Source organism: Quercus lobata, chromosome 5 (assembly GCF_001633185.2).
Source record: "Quercus lobata isolate SW786 chromosome 5, ValleyOak3.0 Primary Assembly, whole genome shotgun sequence".
In the NCBI taxonomy this organism is placed as follows: Eukaryota; Viridiplantae; Streptophyta; class Magnoliopsida; order Fagales; family Fagaceae; genus Quercus; species Quercus lobata.
The window spans coordinates 57206550-57229906 of record NC_044908.1 but is presented as its reverse complement, the minus strand read 5'-3'; the positions used below and the strand labels follow the sequence as shown (position 1 = coordinate 57229906).

Genomic DNA, 23357 nt, shown 5'->3' with positions numbered 1-23357 from the left:
AGAAATTTTTATTTAAAAACAAAATAATTAAAATAGGAAAAGTAACCATTCACTTTGAAATTGAGTTGAAGTTTACAAAACTAGAAGTAATGACATCCAGTTTTCTAAATTTTTCCTATTTTACCTCACCAAAAGTTACTTTTTCTACTTTACAATCCACTTACATCTCATTCCTCTATTTGCAATACATCATATTAAAAAAATAATCTAAATAATTATTTTAATATAATTTATTTACATCCAACAAAGCAACAACTCATTGTCGTTTTAATAATTAAAATAAATACAACTTAAAACTCTCAGCACACCCACCCAACCATCACGCATTTGAGGTACCCAGACATATCATCACTAGAACTTATAAGACTTGTCAACCCTGAACCCATCACCACAAGCCCATGGTTCCTTCCGCCAAAACCCTCATAAATTGCCGCATCTAGTGCATAAATTCACCACCACAAACGACGGCATCAAATTAGCTGCATCGAGTTGTCAACCTAGCATACCCATTACCACAAACCCATTTTCTATTTAGCTTTTGAGTTTGAGAGTGAATTAACCCTTGAATAAATGGTCAAGAGAGAGAGAGAGAGAGAGAGAGAGAGCAATAAAAGTGAATTAAAAATAAAATAAAATAAAAAGATAAAGGAATTAGAAAATTTATAGTTTTCTTATATGTTTAGAAGAGTGAAAGATCACTAGTCTAATTACTAGAGATAATTAAGACTTCCAAATTTTAATTACGGCTATATCAATTTTAGGTTAAACACAATTAAAGCTAAATTTATGTAATTAACCAATTAATTAACTGAAATATTCAACAATTGTAAGGATGAACATGAAAATACAATGCTAAAGTGTAAAAGGTAGTAGGGAAGAGAATAGCAAACCCAAGATAACACACAATGTGTTACCGAAGAAGAAAACCGAAGAACTCAGTAGAAAAACCTCTCTGCGGCCCTCCAAGACAAAAGGATCCACTAACAAATAAGTTGAAGTATAAGAATAATCGAAGAGTCCTTTCAATCATAATTTACCTAATGCACTTGATCCCTACAAGCTCTAACTTCCAACGAACTTTTCAAAATCTTGTCTTTACTAGCTTTCCTCATCTAGCAATTCCTCCTAATTACACCACCAAGCCTTATTAGTTGAATTTGGCTAAGCTCCGATGCTTCTCACAGAATCAAGACACTTTCAACACTCAATTTGTGTGTAAGTTGTGTTTCAGTAAATCTCCTCTCAAAATATGACAAGGAGAGAGAGAGAGAGAGAGAGAGAGAGAGAGAGAGTAAAGACTACAAAGGAATTCTCACTTAAGGATGAGAAGCTCTCTCTAAAAGTTGGGTTTTATAAAACCCTTAATATTTCTAGATTTCTATCTGTTAGCCTCAAAATTTTGGGGGTAATGAGATTATATATAGTGTGGGTGAAGGAGAGGAAATGTCACACAAAAATTCCAACTATTCAGAATGCTTGGCGAATCATTGGTGGATCGACCTACTCGTGAGCCAGTTACCAGCCACTAGGAAAACTAAATTTTAATGAACCACAACAAGTGCTCCTCACGTAATGTATGGAAATCTAGTGCAATCGCCAACCAGTCTCCTATAGGGGTGTCAATGTTCGACCTAACCCGCGAACATGACACGAACCCGACATGTGTTTTTTCGGGTTAAGGTTGGGCCTTAATGGGTTTAGGTCATAAACAAGTCAACCTGAAAGCGACACGATAAGAAACGTGTCATAAGTGGGTCAACCCACGTAACCCACAATAGATACGTTTGACACGCCAATTTATTTGTGTCAACCTGAAATGACCCACTTAACACAACCCGCATTTAACTCGTATAACAAATAAATATTTATTTTATTTTAGATTTGTCAAAAACCTTTTATATTCAACATATATTTTAAATTTAAAAAGAAAAGTAAGTAATTACAAAAATTTACAAGGGATATAATTGGAAATTGAAACTTTACGACACTAGAACTACTAATACCTTTTCTTTTCTTTTTGGGGGGAGGGGGGAACATAGAACTTGCACAAATAAAATTGGATGATCTTGTGGAAGATGTTATGAATTTGGACATCAACAAAGAATCTATAGATGATAATTGTGGTCATAGTTAGGATTAGTCTACTATTTGCTCAAATTCTTTCAATATTGATACTTGGTATTTAGTGAGTTCCAAGGATATTATATTTTTGTTGAACTATGTTATTTTATTTTTGTTAAACTTTGTTCTTTGAATTTGGGTTAAAGTGTATGCACTTCTTTTGGAGTGTAAAGAATTTATTTCTAAATAAATGTTATATTTTTGTTGAACTATATTATTTTGAATGTGGGTTGAAGAGTTGAAGTATATGCACTACTTTTTGAGATGTAAAAAAAATGATTTCTAGATGGATGTTATATTTAATATTATGCAGGTTAAAATAGGTTGTGTTACATTCGTGTTAACCCAACACGACTTGTTTATTAAGCATGTCAAATGGGTTGGGCCAGGTCAACCCGCCTTATTAATAGGTCGAGTTAGGGTTGAAAGATCATGACGCGATTATTAAATGGGTCGGGTTAGGGTTGAGCCATTTAGTAGAATACTCTTACCTCGACAAGACACAAACCCAACATGCTAACCCGAATTGACACCCCTAGTCTCCCACTAGTCGCCAAAGGAGCTATCTTAAGCAAATCTTCACCCTCTTATGACTATATCCATTACAATAAATCTCACAAAATACAAAGAAATAAAATCATGGAATTTACAACAAATTTATCATGGAATAATGCCAATATAAATGTTATAGAAATTCATAACTTGACAAAGAGAATAGTAGTTTTTGCAAACTTTTGAATTAAGGATATACAAATTGGATGTTGGGAGTGGTTTTGTGTATTTTCATAATTTGATGTATAGGATTCTCTCTCCCTCTCTCTCTTTATATATATATATACACACACACACATATATATACATATATATACACACACACACACACACACATATATATATATACATATATATAAAAAACGTACCATAACATAATTTAGAAAAAGATTGTCCACCTCAAAAAGGAATAATATCAATCAATCACACCCAAAATAATCAAATGATACTAATTTATAATTGTAAAAGCCATCATGCCTGATATTCATATTATAAACAATAATTAAAGGCTCTTCATCTTTAAGCTCAAAATCAAAATAATTCACAAAGATCCTCACTAATACTGACACATTAGGTTTCCTTCAAAAGAAGAAATGCACTTTTGGACAAAATAGAGACATATCATAAAAAAATCATTGCAAATGAAGAATCTACTAGAGTTCTTGGTGGAGAAGACAAGAAAGGCTTGGGAGGGATTTGCAAGAAATCAAGGCTTCTACATATTTACCACTTTACTCATTGATGGCCAGTCTGAGGGATCAATATGTATGCACCACAAATTCACTATTATCATCTTCCTTGCACTTTCTTCATCCTCTTTGTTAATGAGGCCCTACAATCCTAGTTCTTCATCTAGTTCAAGACGTTTGTAAATCCAATGTGGAATATATATTTCACTAATACAATCAACGCTAACATCAATATTCTTTCTTCTCCAATCATTTCTAAAACCATCATTCCATAATTGTAAACATCTGACTTGTGAGTGACCCCTTCAAAATTTCTACAAAATAGTTCTAGAGCTATATATCCTACCATTCCTCTTGCTCCCAACATTGATATGATTCCCTCTTCTTTAGAGCATATTTTGCCAAGGCCAAAATTAAAAATCTTTCAACAAAAGTTTTCATCCAAAAAAATGTTGCAGGGCTTTATATCAAAATGTAAGATTCATGTGTTGCAACCTCTAAGCAAGTATTCTAATCCCCAAGCAATGCCAACTACAATCTTGTATAATGTTTCCCACGCCAATTGACGATCAACATTTGTGAAAAAATCTTCATATATGAACTTTTCAAGAAATCCATTTGGCATAAACTTATAGATCAGAGCTCTATGAGTTTACGAATGGAGAGCTAGGACTGGGAGTCCAATTGTTTAAGGATTCGCAACGATTGGAATCCAATTGTGGGTCCTAATTGATTTGTATGATATTAGCCTGAGAGATGGTTTCAACATCGTACAGTTGTGTTTCTTTCCTCTCCAATTTGATCTTCGGGGTTTCCATTATTTGATGTGGATCTCTATAATCATGTAAGAGGAGCAAACCGCATTCTAGGCTTGTGTCATTGGCGAATGGAAAAGCAATCTTGTCAACTTTTTTGTAGTAGTCAAGAAGATTTTTGTAGAAAAGTTTGTAGTTTGCTTGAAACGTTAAGATGACAGTATCCCTTGTCCACCACAAGGACCACAACTAATGATAGAGCATATGATTAATTTTTCAATTGAGTGAGTCATTTTTTTTTGAATTGTATTTCATGAATTGTAATTGAGATCTAAAACTGCTTGTGTTACAATTCAATAAAATAATCGGATCGGGTAGGGGTATACCATACCCATACCCAATCCAAGGCCATTCCTACGTGTGTGTGTGTATTTGGAAAGTGGATATATACATTTATTGGAAACAATTTACTCGTTGAATAAAAATAACTTTATATGCAATTTGTTTTACACGTGTATGTGTAATGTCTGTGTATAGAGCGCTTATTTTCCAATGCCTTTACCTTCCTCCAAATTAGAAATTTAAAATTATTCCCTTGATGCCGCTGGCCTCTTCTATAACCCTTTAAACAATTAGAGCTTTTGAATAAGGAAAAAGCTTTGCACTTGCTTCTAATACATTTTCTTTGCCAATTTCCAACTTTCGAAGCAAGTGACAACTCTCCGACAATATAGAAACATTTGACTGATTCAACGCATGTTTTTTACGAAGGAATCAGTAGTTAACGATACAAAAACAGGTCATTGTTTCTTGAAGTTGCATAATAATAGAATTAAAGGACAAAATGGGTTTTTACCCTTTTTGGGCAAATTAATTAGCTTTATACCCTCTTTTCCAAACTAAGTAGGGAAATGTCCCTCTTTTAAAACTCGATTTATCATAAATCGAGTTAGACCCTATAGTGGTCATTGTTTCTTGAAGTTGCATAATAATAGAATTAAAGGACAAAATGGGTTTTTACCCTTTTCGGGCAAATTAATTAGCTTTATACCCTCTTTTCCAAACTAAGTAGAGAAATGTCCCTCTTTTAAAACTCGATTTATCATAAATCGAGTTAGACCCTATAGTGGCATTTTTAAGGAGCCTATAGTGACGTTTTTAAAGACCTATAATGGCGTTTTTTAACTCGACTTCAATGAAATCGAGTTATAGGTAAAAAAAATTGCCTATAACTCTATTTCATTGGAGTCGAGTTAAAAAAACGTCACTATAGGTCTTAAAAACGTCATTATAGGCTCATTAAAATGCCACTATAGGATTTCAGAATTTTTTTTTTCTAACTCAATTTATTATAAATCGAGTTTTAAAAAAGGGGTATTTCCCTACTTAGTTTGGGAAAAAGGGTATAAAGTTAATTAATTTGCCCGAAAAAGGCAAAAGCCCATTTTGTCCTAGAATTAAATGGTTGAATATTGAGGTCTATAATACATGTTGTAAGGACGCAATTCGTGGCGGACCGTAACAGTGTCGGGTTCGCACGTAAAAAGGCCCCTAACAATATCATTTGTAGAGCGTGGGTTTGGAAGGCTAGGCCCAGGTTGACAGGCAGTGGGTTTTTCGCGGTGTTCGTACAAGTTTAAGTTTTCCTTCACCCCTGGAGTCTTTCTCCTGGAGGTGGGTTGGGAGGCTCTGGTTTTTAGCCATTTTTCCCAACCCCTTCTTTAGGTTACTTGTTTTTCCTTTTATCTTTTTCTGTGTTCATTGTCCTTCGTCCACGTATAGGATCAACCTTTCCAAGATTGATACTTGTCCCATCAGCCCATATTCAAAGTCGTTGGGGGTGGTTGTAAAAGCCAAAGAATGCAGCTCTGTCAGGTTCAGAGCATTGAATGGCAGTAAGGGCAGCTTTCCCTGGATATTTTAGATCTTTCTTCCTAGTTTCAGTCCTATACCGTTTTTACCCTTTTTTCAGGGGGGACTTTGGGTCTGCCGAGGACTGAGCTGTCCTCGGCGGTATCCAAAGGCTATTTTGTCGAGCTTGGGCCATAGCCCTCCTCGGCTTGGGCCTTCGGATTCTCCCCGGGTAGATGGGTCTGGCCCATAAATCATTTGGGCCCCACACATGTCATAGTCAATGCAAGCTCATATTATTGAAATTTCTTAGGTAAATGATATTGAGAGTGTGATTGCATTTTATCGGTTCCAATTTGATAGGCATTATGGGTGAACAAGGAAAGAATACAAATCAAATCTTTAACGGTCCAAAGGAATGAATGAATGAATTATATATGTTACCATTGGGAGGAAAAGTTGACAAATGAAGCAAAACAAGAAAAAAAGAAAAAGAAAAGTTAAAGATGTATTGGATGCTCCAAAGATATTGGGGTTAGGAAATATTTTTTAAAATTTTTATTAGAAAATAAAAAAATAACTAACAATTTTGATAGCTTTGTATATTTTTAATAAATATTGTATCAAAATCTTCCTAAAATCATCTATAAAAGCCGGCCAAACCCATATATAAAAACTTATTTCCTAATTATTTTCTCAAGTATTTTTTTTTTTAAAGATAATATTCAGCAAAAATGGCCCAGGTTTTTTTTTTCTTTTTTCTTTTTTAAATGGAACTGGCACAGATTTTTGGTTTTGGGCCACACAAGCAACCAACTTTATCTTAAAAAATTACAAAAAAAGAAAGAAAGAAACAGTTATCAGTAAGACTGCACACCCATGCAAGAAAGAAGTAAACAGTAACATGGTAATGGTGTTGGGTTCTTTTTCTCTCCTCCACATTCACAACCACTTCCCTCCAATCCACAAACACAACTTTTATGGAAAACACTTACTGTACAAACTTCAGACTAGAGGGTTTCCTTTTAGAAATACAATTAGTCAAGTAATACACATAGAAATGTAATAACGATAACACCCTTTAAAAAAAATAATTGACTCACCCGACCCGGGTTGGTGTATGGGTTGGATCTGGACCCGACCCGACCCGAACAGAACCGTGCTCAGTCCTAGCATAATCATAGTCATCCTTTTATACTGATATGTTAAAAGTTTAAACTAAAAACTCAGGCAGAGCATGAGAGTCAATCCAGGAATGAAGTGATGTCGTTTTCATAGCAATTAAGGATCCAAACTTAAAATGAGACGAAGTCGTTACACTTAAATCACACTGATATGATACAAGAGGCGAGAGCATAGATTCGTAAAGAAACGGTGACGTTTCTATTTAAACAGTAATTCCTCTTTTAAAATGAAATACGGATTCACGTACCTCCCTATTTTCAGTTGAATTCGTTACTAATGGAATCCACATAAAAAAGATATCAAACGACACTGTCTTGTTGTCTGATTTTTTTGATAAACAATAAAAGTAACACTAACTTGTTGTCTGATTTGATATTTTCTTAAATATAGTAAATATAAAAATCTGACACGTGGCTTGTTACATGTCACAATAATACAATTCAGCTAAGGAGAAAATAAGTTGGCAGTAAATGCATTAACCAATACCATTGGGATTGACACCTCTGCATGAAGAAAATGTTACTAATAGATATGCCCATCATCCAATTACCAAACTTGTGAATTACTGCATCAGATGCCCATATATCAAAATTAGAAGAAAATATTGTTGGATATATTTCAACAATTTACTGATGTGATAAAGCAAAATGAATAATACACAGATCTAAAATTAAATAATAACACAAATAAATATAATAGACAAAGTAATAAACAAATACTGAATATAAATAATTAGAAATCTACAAATAATTGAAGACTCACAGATCAGATGCTTGAAATGATGAACAATGCGTGAAAGGATGAACAATTGAGATCAAGTCTTGTGTTTTACACAATCCCCTTAAAGCATATTTCGTCACTCACACTTTCACTATGGTGCTTTGAGATTCGTGGACGTCTGCCTCCCAGGATAAAATGATTTTCAGCACAAAAATGAAGCACACAAGGTTGTGCTCTGCGAACTACTCAATGCCTCTTTCTCTCTCTTTGACACAAAAATGAATGAACAAAAATCTCACTGGAAGAGTTTTCTCTGAAAAAATTCTTTTTTATGAAAGAGGGACAATGAAACTATACGTAACTTAAAACTGAAACACTGTTTCAGAGATAACTGTTGTGCACAGTCTAACTGACTCAATAATAAAATAATAAAATATTATTATTAATTAGATAAGTGGGCCTAGTCTACATATGCCTAAAGTCCAACCCAATATCCAGCCCAAAACTCATATTTTCTATTATTTTCAATGTGGGACTCAAGAATTTTCACCACTTATAATAACATCTTCAAGTGAATATATAAAATATCAATTTCTTATTCACTCCATGCTATTTTTTTAACAAATATTATTTACATAAAAGAGAAGAGAGTAGTCTTATACTATTAGAAGAACCAAACTATTTATACAGAATAAGAGCTAGAGAAAAAGTAAAACTAGCATATATAAATCACTACAAAAAAAAAAAAAAAAAAAAATTTATTTATTACAATGAAAAAAATTATTGCTATTACATTAGAGTCATTGCAATAGTTTATGCAAAGTGTTGCAATAAAATTTGAAATAATTGGTTTGTGCTAAAAAATTTTTTGTTGCAATAAACCTTAAATATTTTAATGACAATTTTGATGTAATAATATATTTGTTGTTGCAATAAATAATTTACTACTTCGAATATCTTGTAGCAATAGGCTATTATTTCTCAAATTTTATTGCAATATATTGCAAAGAATTGACAAAAATAATTTGGTTCAAATTATTGCAATGGTATCTTTATTGTAATAAATAATTGTTTCATATTTTTTATTACAATAGATTATAAAATAATTGGTATTAGATCATTATAATAATATATTCATTACAGTTTCATGTTTGTCATTGCAATAAATTGTGAATAATTTATATTTAGTTATTGCAATATTATATTTGTTGCCAAAAGCTGTCTATTTGAAATTTCTATTGTAATATATCACAAAATAATTGATATCAAATTATTACAACAATTTCTTCAATATAAGTTATTGCAAAAAAATTTTGATTTTTTCAATTTAAGTTATTGCAAAAAAAATTTTCATATTCAATATTAAAACCTCTATTGCAACTGAAAATTATAAATTATTGCAACTAATTATTATTAATGTAATAACTTACTACTTTTAAATTACTACTATAATGATTTTTAATTTTTAGATGTGATATTATATCTAATACCACTATACTAATTTTTTTGTATTAACACCTAATGTAATAGACTTATTTTGGTGTAGTGAAATATATCAAAATGTTTTACACCAAAAGAAATGAAATATATATTTGAATATGGGTTTAATATTTGCTATTTTGATTATAGGAAGTGTTGTTAACATGAAGGAATCACTCACACTTTTTGGTGTTTACTAAGAAATGCAATTTACAAAGACAACCAATTATTGTTCATTTTATGACAATAAAATTAATAGCAAAGAGTGAGGGAGTTTATAGTTCCTTGTTTCATCCTTTTAGCCTCCAATATATGTCATATCTATTTATTGCATGTGTATGAGAGATTTCATGCAAATGACAGGAATTTTTGCCATAAACTTCTTTGCCCTAGTATTTTTAACTTCTGTTAGTGTGTTTGCATCTACTTCTTATATTTCATCCATGGCAGTTGGGTATACAAATTTCATTATGGTAATTTTGGGAGTTATGTTAGTTGGTCAATACAGAAGACGGGTAGTGCTACGATCTTTTGCATCTGCGATGGCCTTCACATTATTTATGATATTTGGTCTACTGCGATTGAATGACTATAGTGTGGTGTACTACGAAGTGGATATTGCTGTTGCCATTTCTGTTTACATTTTTTCTATATGGATGGATATGCAGTGATCAATGGACCACTAGGATGGCTTAGTGTTCCTTTACCTCGGAGAGCTAAATGTATGGGATCTATTTTGACATTAACAATTTCCATGTTACTCTTGAGCTTAATGGCCTACATATCAGTGCTCATTGGATGCACCTACAAGGAATATATTGTTCTCCTTTTTGCCATGCATGCTCTAGTGATGGAAGCCTTCATTAGCATTTTGGTTCCAGAAATAAGAAACATAAGTGAAGAAGAAATGAATGTGAAAGGTTAGGGAACACATCGACTTCGGAAAAAGTACATACGATGAAGCCTGAAGCCTTGCTATATTCACTATACCAAAATAAGTCTATTATAGTTTTAATACAACAAAATTGGTATAGTGGTATTAGACATAATATCATATTTATAAATTAAAAGTCGTTGAAATAGTAACTTAAAAATAGTAAATTATTACATTAATAATAATTAGTTACAATAATTTATAATTTTCAATTGCAATAGAGGCTTTAATACTAAATTGAATTTAGAAATTTTTTTGCAATAACTTAATTGAAGAAACCGTTGTAATAATTTGATACCAATTATTTTGCAATATATTACAATAGAAATTTTGAATATGCAGCTTATTGCAACAAATATATCATTGCAATAATTAAACGTCAATTAGTTTACAATCTGTTACAATGAAAAACATGAAATTGCAATGAGTATATTATTATAATGATCTAATACTTATTTTACAATCTATTGTAATGAAAAATATGAAATAATTATCTATTACAATAAAGATACAGTTGCAATAATTTGATCAAAATTATTTTTGTCAATTCTTTGCAATTTATTGCAATAAAATTCATGAAATAATAATTTAAAGGCTACCTTATGATACATACCATCATGGCTAAGAACATTCACAATAGCTTGTGCAAACTTTTTTTTTTTTTTTTGGGTCTATTTTAGAATAAGAATATTCTTTTTTTCTATTTTACCTAACTATTTTTCAAAACACTTGCATCAAATTATAATTCTAAACTCTATTTCATTAAATTAGATATCATTTTTTCCTTAATTTTTTTAATCGTTTTTCATTCTTGCACTGCAACCATCATCCACACTTTTTCTTTATCCTTGGAAAATACAAAAAAGAATAAAAAATTAAAATGGAAAACTACAATTCTTGTGTATATTTGCACAAGTACTATAACAAAAATACATTCTGCACAATAAATGCATACTGGGTTATTTGTGACCAACATCCAATAGTGCTTGAGCATGAGAGAGTTGATTGTAATTCGGTATCTCCATTATGGAATTACATGCAAATTTTCTCTCTAATTTTTGCCAATAATTTGGTAACACTATTACTTAATTATTTGTCAATTCGGCATTCCTTCTACCTATTTTATATACCTCATTTCTTTGAATAATTTCACCCATGTCATAAACTCTCTCTCTCTCTCTCTCTCTCTCTCTCTCTATATATATATATATATATATATATATATGAAAAAGTTCATATATGCTCTAAGAATATTAGTTTAAGAAATATTTTCTAAATTTTTTGGGGGAAAGAAAAAAAAGTGACTATCAATTTTGATAGCTTTGAATATTTTCAATAAAAATTGTATTAATTAAAAAAAAAATGTCTTTTAAAAAAATGTGTTAAGGGTGGGCAAACCCATATATAAAACTTGGACCCATTTAACCAGAGATTTCTAGTAACGTTGTTTGTATTTTTTGAAAATAAGTGTGAGTGAAAAAATGTGTAAAAATACATGTAATGTTGTTTAAACACTGAAAAATGTTGTTTAAACAATGATAATTAGGGTTGTCCACGGGTCGGGTCGGGTCGAGTCGGTTTTGGACCCAACCCAAACTCGACCCATCGGTGTCGGGTGGAGGGGCAAAGGAACCCGAAACTGACTGCCGAAAAAATCGATAGGTTCGGTTTTGGGTGATGGCTAGTGTTGGTTGGGCTGAGTTAGTTGCTGAAATTAAAAAAAGGCATCGAAATCTTAAAAAAAAAAAAAAGTTGCCGGAATCTAGAATTTTCATCCAAAACTGGAAAATCTTGCCAGAAACTGGAAAATCTCGCCGGAAACTGAATTTTTTAAAAATGAAATATGCATTTTTTTTGCTAGAAATTGCTAAAATTTGGCCGAATCTAGCTAAATCCCACTAGATCTAGCATGATTTGGTCGAGATCTCACTAGATTTGGTTAAGATCTCGCCGAATCTGGCTTGTTTTTGTAGGATTTGCATTGCTCGGGTTTTGGAGATACAAACTAACCACTCGACCCATCGGTGTCAGTTTTTGAGAATGGAAACTCGTCGCCGACTGACTGGATCTTCAGTTTGGGCCAGAATCGGATGGTTTGGTCAGGTTGTTGGGCTCCAGTCGGGTCTGGACAGCCCTAACAATTGGGCCCTAAGGAATTTTGTTGGCAATTTTTTTTTTTTTTAAGTAATATTCAGAAAAAAAAATGGCAAAAGGTTTTGTTTGGTTTTGGGCCACGTAGGCAGCCGACTTTCATCTTTAAAAAAATAAAATAAAAACAGTTATCAGTTGGACTGGACACCCGTGCAAGAAAGTAGAAAACTGTAAGATGGCAGTAATGGTGTTGGGTTCTTTTTCTCTCCTACACATTCACAATCACTTCCCTCCAATCCACAAACACAACATTACTTCCTCTTCCTCTAATACGCCAAAGTCACAGAAGAACCTCCTTACGAGGCGGAGGGCAATAGCATTTGGTCCAAGCCTATTTGTTGCAGTTGCTTCTTCTTTAACTCACCTTGCACTTGCCCAACAGCAACAAGAAGACCCACTTGAGCAAGAAGAAGACAGAGTAGTGCAACTCTTCCAGGTCTTATTACTCTTCCTCCTACTCACTCTTTTTCTTCTGTTTCTGCATTTGTTTTTGGGGGACATTTTAATAACAATAATTTGCTCTCAAACTGATACTACTAGTTGTTGTGAATGTTGTCATTTATTTCACCCATTTTTGCTTCTGTTTTGAGTGATTGGAACAATTTGTAATTTGCTTTTCGCATTTGGGTACCCAAATAAAAAAAAAATCAATTTAGGCCTTTTTGGCGTTATAATACCACTTTGTAAAATTCCTATGAAGGGTTTTTTAGTGCTCTGTATGAGTTTTTATTTTTGGAATAAAATAGGTTTTAAGTCGTCTATGACTATGAGAAAACCATTTGCAATTTATTTAAACAATAGAGGTATATTTTAAAAATTGCAACTTTAGGGTTTAATTTAAAACCAAGATCAAAATTTAAGGTTTATTATTTACCAAAAAAATTTCTTTTGAATATGTACAAATATTTAGAGTGGAAGTCCTAACTGCTGATAAGGGACATACTGCTTCAATAAATTAACCTTAAGCAGCACATTGAAGAGACAGAGACAGAGACAGAGACAGTGCACACCTCCACCATAAGCCATTTTCTGAAATTGCTATTAGAAAAGACTGAATTTTAACTCCAAAGGGTAACACAATTGGTTTGATACCATGCCTTATGAAGTGAAGGTCACTAGTTTGAATCTCCCCTTTCCTCCTCCCCTTAGGGCCAGAACATATCAAAAAATGAAAGAAAGAAATAAAGCAGGCATAAATGTTTATCAGTTGTGTGTGTGTGTTTTTTTTATTTATAATTTTCATCTTTGCCCTGCGTGCTTGTATTGATTGCTTAACTGGCGGAGTTATTTTTGAATTATTGTAGGAAGCTTCACCATCTGTTGTTTTTATTAAAGACCTTGAAATAGTTAGAAGCCCCAGGACCACTTCTGATGATGTCAATCTTATTGAGGATGAAAATGCAAAAGTTGAAGGGACAGGTTCAGGCTTCATCTGGGATAAGTTTGGTCACATTGTAAGCTTTCCCATCTTCAGTTCTTGTATTTGAATCCATCTTTAGCGTTATATGCTATTGCTTCTTTGTTTTCCTTATCTGCAAAGTTCAGTAGCGAGTTCCCTAAACAATAATTGTCATCAGATTATCTTTGCAGAAGAAAACACCATGCAAGACCTGGGTTTTGTTGATGGTTTAACATCTTTTCCTAAAAAATTTGAAAAATGAATATCATATAACAAAATATACCATATTGCTAACATCCTTACACCCAATGTTGCAGGCTTGCAGCTGATACTTACATATTTACCTGCATTTATACTCTTCTCTAGAAAACTGAAAGATGGGTTCATTTTAAGCTTGAATTTTATGTATGAGTTAGTGATATGCGTACTTACCAATCTAATTATATATATGTTCTTAATACTTATAGGTGATTTCTCCAATACTAATGAGAAAAGTCTTATTTTTGTGTGTGACAGGTCACTAATTACCATGTTGTAGCTAAATTGGCAACAGATGGGAGTGGGATACATCGTTGTAAGGTTTTGGCTCTTTTCTTTTAGTTATTATTTTTTGTTTCACTTGTTTTGACAATCATCATTCAGTCAATGTACTAGCCCTTTGTTTGAGTAACAATGCTTCGGTTCTGTATTTACAGATTTATCTAGCGGACACAAGAGGCAATGGCTTTTACAGAGAAGGAAAGATTGTTGGTGTTGATCCAGCATATGATCTGGCTGTCCTTAAGGTGTGCACTGAAACTGTCGTTTAATTTCTTTGCCACATATTAAGCTTCTTATCATGGATATATAATGTAGACTTACTTTTATAGAAAAAAAAAGCTTCAAACAACTTGGGGCGAATTCCAGGAGGTACCTCATGATAAGGCTTATCTCATAGACTATTTCGATATTGACTAGGTTAAAATATAAGTTGAAAAACTAAGAATGGTAACATTGTAAAATAATCTACTGCCTATATTGCAGAGAAGCATGAAAGTGCTTAAGATAACTTAACCTCATTTTCTGGGAGAGCAATGAAGCAGTAGTGGAGTGTTGCACCCTAGATGGTGAGAGTCCAATTGCCGAAAGCATCACTAGCTTAAGCTTTGACCTGAGCATCATGGTGAACATGGAATTTGAATCAGGAAGGATCACTTTGTAAGGGTTAACACCCTTGACCAATAGTGAAGTATTAGGGAGTGAAATAACATGAAACCGTAAGCTCCCAAGTAGTAGGAGGAGCTTGGGGCTCTGACCGTGTGCCTGTTGAAGAAAGAGCTAGTGACTCATGGGTAGTGGCTTGGTTAAGGGAATCCACCATAGCCAAACCTAGGTGATCTACCTAGACTAGGATGAAGCTTGGGTGAAACTAAGTGGAGGTCTGAACTGAATAATTTTGAAGAATCAACGGATGATTTGTGGTTGGGATGAAATGACACTTGTTAATTATTTTTACATTTAGATGTTGCACTTTGAAATGCATATACATCTATCTGTTTCCTCTTAACTTATACAATTGTCCTTGGACTCAGAAGTTTTGCATTGTTACTAAATGCTGTTCGCTTCAGCACCAGATCATATATGATGTAAAAATTGGTACACAAACGTCATATAAGGAGAAGAGGTGGAGAAAATTTCATCCTTGAAAAACAATTAAGAGATATGGTTAATACTAGATGACATAAACCTATCTCAATGGAACTGTTTATGATGTCAATTCCACAAGTGATGCAGACAAGAAGCCACAAGAAATCAAACATGTTTGTTTTAAGACGATAATCCTTGAATCCATAAGGTGAATTCTGGAATCCACTAGAAAATTATAGGAGAAAACTGTCAAAAAATTTTTATTAACGAAAAACCAAATTGCCTTGGAGGTTACAATGTACATAAATAGGAAAAGATAGGGCTGCAAGGAGACCCTTAGAAAACCCTGAACAAAAGTACTCCTAGGGTGGATAGGAGACACCTAAACTCCCTAATTTTTGTTAAGCACAGAATTAGGCTCAAAAATAGGAAAAATTACCAAAAAGAAAAGAATTTAGAATATTACAAATCAAATACTATAGTCTTTAGGAGACGTCTCAAAACAAACTAGACCTTATTTTGAATTTTAAATTGAAAGTTATAACATAAAGAAAATCTATCATAACTAGCAAAAGTACTAATTAAAGGAATTTTCCCAAAAAGCGGTGTAGGTTATGGTTGTAAGGCGATGAGTTTTGATCCTCACCATGATTCCCTTCTAGTCACCAAATTTCACTGTAATTTTGTTTTTGGCTCTGATGATTTTTATTAGTACTTTTCTACTCCTAAATTTCTTACGTGTTGACTTTTGACATTCTCTCTATAGAAGGAAAGTCCGTCCTGTCCATTCTAAATCAACTAGCCCATTGTGGTTGGAAAAGACATTAAGAAAATTAATGATACAGAGAATAATGATGGATTGACAATGGATTTCACATTTAGGATTGAGGTGTGGAGGTAAGTTTTATGGTCAAGTTAGAAGCTGAGGTGCAAATTAAGCATCAACATGGTAATGATGAATCATTGCATCTGAAATCAATTGAAAGATAAATTTTGTGAGTATTTAATAAATTGAATTTTATGTTATCCTTTTCTTAAAAGACAATAATGCACTACAGAGTGGCAGCCCTCACATAACCAAGAAGCAGCCCCTGCACCAACCCTGAATCTGCATCATCAAAACCACTAACTCATGCATGCACTAGGATTTGATTGTGGGGTCTTCAGCACAATTGTGATGTTAAATCAATCATTAAAGTTTTTTTACTAATTTATCTTTGTGTGAGATGACACTGGGAGCAGAGTTGTGATGTGAATCAAGCTATAATATTGGCTTTTGATTCGCTTGCAAACGTCTCATTAGAGATTGTGGTGAGCTGTAAGAGGCAAGCTATTAAGATTTGTTTATTTTCAGGTAAATGCATGTTTACTTTAAAGCCAAGCTCGGGCTGAACGATGTATGTTTTAATAGGCTTATTAGTGCTTTTAATGTTCCCAGCTACTACTTGGTCTCAACTTATGGTTGGCTCAACTAGAGGCTTCTTGGTGATCACTCTTGAGTCTTGAGATAAACAAAACAAAGACAAATGCTGCTTGGGGATCATCAAATTTAAATCTTAGCTTTCATGACCTATTGCTCGATGTGGTTTGCCTTGTATACTATCTTATATGAAAACTTATATAATTTTATTCTCTTTATATTTTCATTGTTGAATAGAGTTTCATTCATCAAGTTGAAGATTTTAGGATTGGATATATGCTATTACAAAGCTTAGTTTTTTATCATGTTTGATTTGACATGCCATGGTTAACTACTATATACAGTAGCAAAAAGTCTAGAAAATGTATTTGGTAAGAGAAACAAAAGTTGACCTTTCTAATTGGAGGAAAAGTTTGATGCAAGGAGCTCCAAAATCATTAAGATTTTATTTTACTTTTGAATTGTTTTTTTAGAATTTAGAATTTTGATTTTAATGTTGAGGGTTTTATGGGATTTAATTAGATATTTTCCATATTGATGTGATCCCTAAAACCTTGCAATTAATCTAAAAAAAATTAAAGCAATATGGGAACATCTTCTTTTAGCTAATGCAAATTCATAGAATAGGGAAGGATAATGGCGGGGGGTGGTGGTAAGTGGAGGCAGAGGAGACCTTTGGCAAGCATAGCTTCAAGGCCTAAATAGGAATGCTTCAAGGCCTAAATAGGAATGCTTCATGCTCTTTAGAGTCAATTTTGGGGCTTGGGAGGGAATCAAATGCTTCCCAGCAAAAATTTCACCTATTTGACTCCTTCCATTAACAAAAAAACAATGAGATATCATTTTCTATGTAGCTCTTCCTAATATACCTCCCACGAGCTGGACAAAAACATAGAAACTCTATCATTTGTTGCTTACCATGCAATTATTCTAGCAAACTGAACTAAAAATTTGTAATGTTATGTAATGAAGTGAGATTTTACATTCCAAGAGATGTATTATTATCTCCCAGCTATGAAGTCTTTGTTTTGACCTCAGCTCATATATGATGGGTAACCAGATTTTTTGGAATCATATTTACTCAATATAAAAGTACTGGTCAAAGACAAGATGCCTTTCAAGTATCCTGCAGCGTGAAATGCACATGAGATGGAAGTATCCATGGATTTTCCCTTTTCACCTTTGCAAGGATATAAAACTAATTTACAATGTGTACTTCATTCATTATCTGCATAAACAAGAGAGATTTCGAAGGGTCACTTCTAAGGACAAATTCCCTTATTCATTCCCTTCCACATGATGACATTTTTGTCTACTTGTGGGTGTTTTGCATTATGTTATCTCTATGTAAAATTATTCAAACATAATATGATGGGCAGGTTAGTGTTGAAGGGATTGAATTAAAGCCTGTTGCTGTTGGCACATCTCAGAATTTACATGTGGGTCAAAGCTGCTTTGCCATTGGAAATCCTTACGGATATGAGAACACTCTGACAACAGGGGTAATTTCTCTAATATGTCTGCTATATAACCAACCAAAAGAAAAGAAGCAAAAAAAAAAAACGTTTTAATACCAAGTGTGAACTATAAAATTTCACAACTGAGGTCATAATCTATTTTAAGTCTATTGTACTTTGTTTTGGAGTACTTTGAGGCTTTGAGCAGTCAATTGAGAGTGTTCTTTTCTCATTGGCATGTGGCCCTGTCTTTGGTAAAAGAGTCTAACATCCATGTATTTATTACTTTGAGTTGTGCAGGTAGTCAGTGGATTAGGTAGGGAGATACCCTCGCCAAATGGAAGGGCCATTCGAGGAGCAATTCAAACAGATGCTGACATTAATGCAGGTAAATTTCATTTTGCTTTCAAATATTTGAAATTCCTTGATAATCATCACTCTTTCTCTTACTTCAGTAAAGATTGTATTTATTCAATCCATCCTATTATATCTAAATTCTTTATTGTTGAAGATTTACTCAGTTTTGTATATTGCAAATATGCAACCATTACTCTTTATCGTTGTCGAGTGATATAAGATCGTACTACTATAATTAGCTACCTCATGGAACCGTAGACATTTGAGTGGGGGCAGTTATCTTCACAAAAAATTTCTAAGATTTTATGAAGTTATGGTTTGTTCAAATTTTCAGAATAGTTTTGGATATTTATCTGATTATTACACCCACTGATATAAGATATCAAGTATAGAGTTTTTATTCAAGTAAAATGTAACTTTGTATTTAAGTGTCCTTAAATTTCATTTTAATTTTTCCTCAATTAAGTAACCTTATGATCAATTGAATTATTTGGATATAATTTGTACTTTGATTGAGTCATTTGCTTTTTATCTGCATTGAGGGTGGTTTTATAGTTTAGGATTTGCATTCCACAATTTTGAATAGATTAGAATTATTGTTTTTTATATGACAAAGTGGAACTGAGTTCTTACCAATGCTAATTTTATAGTTAAATGAATTGCTATTCTTACCAATGCTAATTTTCATTCCATGATCCTTCATACTTTGTTGCATGGAATCTGTACAGGTAATTCAGGAGGGCCATTAATTGATTCATATGGCCATGTTATCGGAGTCAATACTGCAACTTTTACTCGCAAAGGTGAAGAGATGCTTCTTAGTTAATTTTACTTCTCTTAATTGCACCTTTGACCTGACATTTTGATAAATGAACATCATGCGCATGTTTTTTTTTTCCCACTGTAATAGCTTGAGCCACTTGTTTTTTCACTTCAAAGGTGCATTGCCTTTTGTGATATAATCTTCAGTAACTCGTTCAGCATTTGGAAGGATAAAGAATGGGAGAAAGTAAAGGGGAAAAGAAAAAAACTTAGTTACATTTCCCTAGGTATTGTACCACAGGTTCTTTAACTAAACACAACTGCATAAATAAATTAAAAGAAATGGAATTAAAAAGAGAGAGAGAGAGAGAGAGAAATAGGGGAATGATGAGGTCCTATTTCATGAACCTTATTTTTGAACCTCAAGAAAATTTATATTTCACGAACCTTATTTCTACTAGGATAATATATATATATATATATATATATATATAGAGGTTAAGTTATTACAATTTATAGTTGAGGGATTAAATTGAACTTCCCCCAATAATTAGAGGAACAAATTAGTTATTTAATCTAAAATATAATAAAGATGCTAGAAGCCAAGATCAAAGTTTTGAATGCTATTGGTTCTTCATTGTACTGTAGGGACAGGAGTATCATCAGGTGTGAACTTTGCAATTCCAATCGACACTGTTGTTCGAACTGTACCTTACCTCATTGTGTATGGAACATCTTATAAGGACAGGTTTTGATCATGTTTGTAAATAATATGAAACATGTACTTGGTTGGTCCTACATCAAGCTTCGAAGGGTGGGGTTTTGGTCATGTTTGTCCATAAATATTCTTTTGAGTGGAGTTTATTACACACCACTTAACACGCATAAATAAACGCACACATCATTTTTGCACTGACAGTATATGTGTGTATTTATCCTAAATCATAATTCCTATTATCATACTTATTATCTTGGGCCACCACATGATGTCATACTTAATATCTTAGGGTTGGAACACGCCCATGGATACCCCCTGCCCTCATGGCAAAAGGAGGTACCACTTTTGCCCAACAATGGCTATGGTAATCTGATACCCCCAGCCCTCATGGCAAAATGAGGTACCACTTTGCCCAACAATGGCTATGATAGTCATAAAACATAACTCTTTTAATTGAATCATGCACGTTGGGGTCTAGAAACATAGAGGGCAGTGTTAATTATGCATACCATTTTGCACTCAGGTCCATACATAGGTGAATTTGAACTGAAATCGTGAATTGAAGATACAAAATCCTAATTGTTTGTTTTGTTTCTTGACACCAAACAATCTCTATCTCTTTCTTAACACCAAAATCAGATATAAACGACTTGGTGTGAATGCTCTAACCCCATAAACTAAATTCTAGCGATTAGGAATAGTTACAACCCAATTTTTATCTCTAACTTATCATTGATAGACATGTTTTAATAAAAATTACATGTGAAACTAATGTCGTGTAAGCTACAAGAAAATAAACACATTGCTTTCTGAATGGAAAAGAAACTAAACATGTTAACTTTTGAATGAAAACCTCGAATCCATAAGAGGTTCTTTGAATTCACAAGGTTATAGGGTTTTGGAATCTACCAGAAAGAAATAGACAAAGTCTGTATTTTTTATAAATTTGAAAACTGAGCTACCTTAGATGCTACAATATGTTTAAATAGCAAAAGAACACCTATAGCGGCTAGGAAAACACCCAAAAACCCTAATTTACGCTAATCACATAATTAGGTGGTAAAATAGTAATTTTCACCAAAAATAGCAAAATTGAAAATAATTGCAGAAATTGAAAATATTGTTTCTAAAAGTTTTCTCAAAACAAACAAGACATTTTTTTGACTTTTAAACTAAAAGTTATTAAAGAAAAAACAAATATTACTATAAATAGCAAATACACTGTTTTTGGGGCCTTAACGAAGGAATTTGCCTAAATTTAGGCAACACTCGAGATAATATCGAGTTTGGATCAAAATGTCGGTTCTTGTCAATTTGCCAAATTTCATGCAATTCCAACACTGTCGTCGCGATGGCCTCTACTAGCACCCCTTGATCTTGCGCCATGACTTCCAGCACCCTTGTTGCTTTAGAAAGGCATGTGTTATATGTTTTACGTCAAAAACACATACTTAAACAACTAATAACAGCTCATGCTCTATCAAGAACAGCCAAGTTGTCATCTGATTATTTTGTTTTGGACATGAAGCTGCATTTGTGACTTATAAGAGTCATGCTAATAAATTTTAGTATTATACAAACCTCACGGTGTTAATATTTAAACAAAAAATGAAAATATAGTTTTTGTTTATTACATTGTTGGTTAAAAAAAATCACATTTATTACGACATTAATTTATAAAATTTTTTTATTATAAAATTAGTTATAATTTTAGTATTTTAAAACTATAAGGAATTAATGATGGGCGTATAATTTTTTGGAGAACCCTATTGACTAATATTATATCAGAGTATTGATGAAGCCAGTTTACATAAAATCAGCCCCTCTCCCGGATCTCTCTGTCTCTCAATTTTCGACCTGGGCTCTAAGTTTGAGAGGGTTTCAGTTGGGTTAGGTTAGGTGTGGGCTTGCTAGGTTTTTATGTAAATGGAGGCTTCTGTTGGGCTTGAATTTGACGTGGGCTGATAATTTATTTATTTCAAATGGGGCTTTGGTATGAGCTTAAAATATGGGCTGGTCTGATTGTAAAGGAAGTGTTGGATTGCAAGGTTGGGTTTGGACCTGAGCTTGGTACTGATTGAGACTGGCTTGAAAGGCGTTTGCTTTTGAGAGTGATAGTTTTGGGCTTGAGAGAGTTTTTTTTTTTTGAGAGAGAGTTGGGCGGGTTCAATGGGTCAGACCTAGGACTAGGCCGCATGTGTGTCATCAATTTCGAAACATTGTGGTTGGGTGGTTGCTTGTATTTGTAAACAAGGCAGCTGTGATTAACGAATTTGTATTTGCTTGGGGTTACCAAAATGTGTGAGTATATTTGTGACTGTTTGAAATTGAATTAGACTGTGTGTGTGTGTGTGTGTGTGTGTGTGTGTGTGTGGGTGAGCATGTCACATTTATGAATACTATGTGATTGAGGTTATGGGGGAGATATAAGCAGATTTCATGTAATTAACATGTACAAAGAATATAACACAGGTGCAAAACTAATGAGTGACAAAGAAAAAAGAACATAACACATATGCAGAAACTCCATGTGTGTGGGTGAGCATGTCACATTTATTTTACCTTATTTTATTTTTGCTAACTTAAGTATTCAGGGAAACTAGTGAAGCAAGTCGGGGATGGTTGTTCGCAATCCTTAGGGGTTGGTACCAGCTTCTCTAGCTGAAAAGGTTCGATTTTGAATTTTATACTCAACAATTCATTTAACACAAAATTAAAAATTAGATAGGAGATGTGGCGCAAAATTGATAATCCAATTAAAATCTAATTGAATTTTCCAACTAATATTAAACTGCGGTATAATTCACTAATTCATTTAAGGTCTATTTGAATACTGTTTATTTGCTAAAAACTAAAACACTGTAGTAAAATAATTTTTAAATATGTGGATAGTGCCGTAGGACCCATTTTTAATGAAAAAGTTGCTTAATAAAGAGGTTTGTAGGTTCTGTGAACAGTACACAGGACCCATTAAACAGTGTCATTCTAGTGAAAATTTGGATTGTCAGAGAGGTGGTGGGTCCTGTGCATAATGCACGAGACCCATTGACAGACACTCCCCCGTGAAATGCGCACGTCAATTTAAAAAAAAAAAAAAGAAGAAGAGGAAAATGCAAACGCAGCACTGTGGATGTTAATCCAAACGCATACTTAGTATCCATTTGGATGCAGATGAAAACTC

The 23357-nt window shown here is 33.2% G+C and overlaps 1 protein-coding gene across 1 annotated transcript; it reads left to right on the top strand.

Moving 5' to 3' along the window:
- Nucleotides 1-12551: 12551 nt before the first annotated feature.
- LOC115992860 (protease Do-like 5, chloroplastic) lies at nucleotides 12552-20371 on the top strand. The gene is made up of 8 exons (XM_031117092.1): nucleotides 12552-12873; nucleotides 13742-13891; nucleotides 14353-14415; nucleotides 14532-14621; nucleotides 18262-18384; nucleotides 18640-18727; nucleotides 19425-19499; nucleotides 20107-20371. Exons 1-8 carry the CDS (start codon nucleotides 12613-12615, stop codon nucleotides 20211-20213), a joined length of 957 nt encoding a protein of 318 aa, XP_030972952.1. The 5' UTR covers nucleotides 12552-12612; the 3' UTR covers nucleotides 20214-20371.
- The last annotated feature ends 2986 nt before the right edge of the window (nucleotides 20372-23357 follow it).

What these genes read in the sequence shown, in the direction of transcription:
- LOC115992860 (XM_031117092.1), top strand. Translation starts at nt 12,613, where the DNA reads ATGGCAGTAATGGTGTTGGGTTCTTTTTCTCTCCTACACATTCACAAT. An exon ending in AGAACACTCTGACAACAGGG is followed by an intron (nt 18,385 to 18,639) that starts GTAATTTCTCTA and finishes TGAGTTGTGCAG; the next exon opens with GTAGTCAGTGGATTAGGTAG. An exon ending in AGATGCTGACATTAATGCAG is followed by an intron (nt 18,728 to 19,424) that starts GTAAATTTCATT and finishes GAATCTGTACAG; the next exon opens with GTAATTCAGGAGGGCCATTA.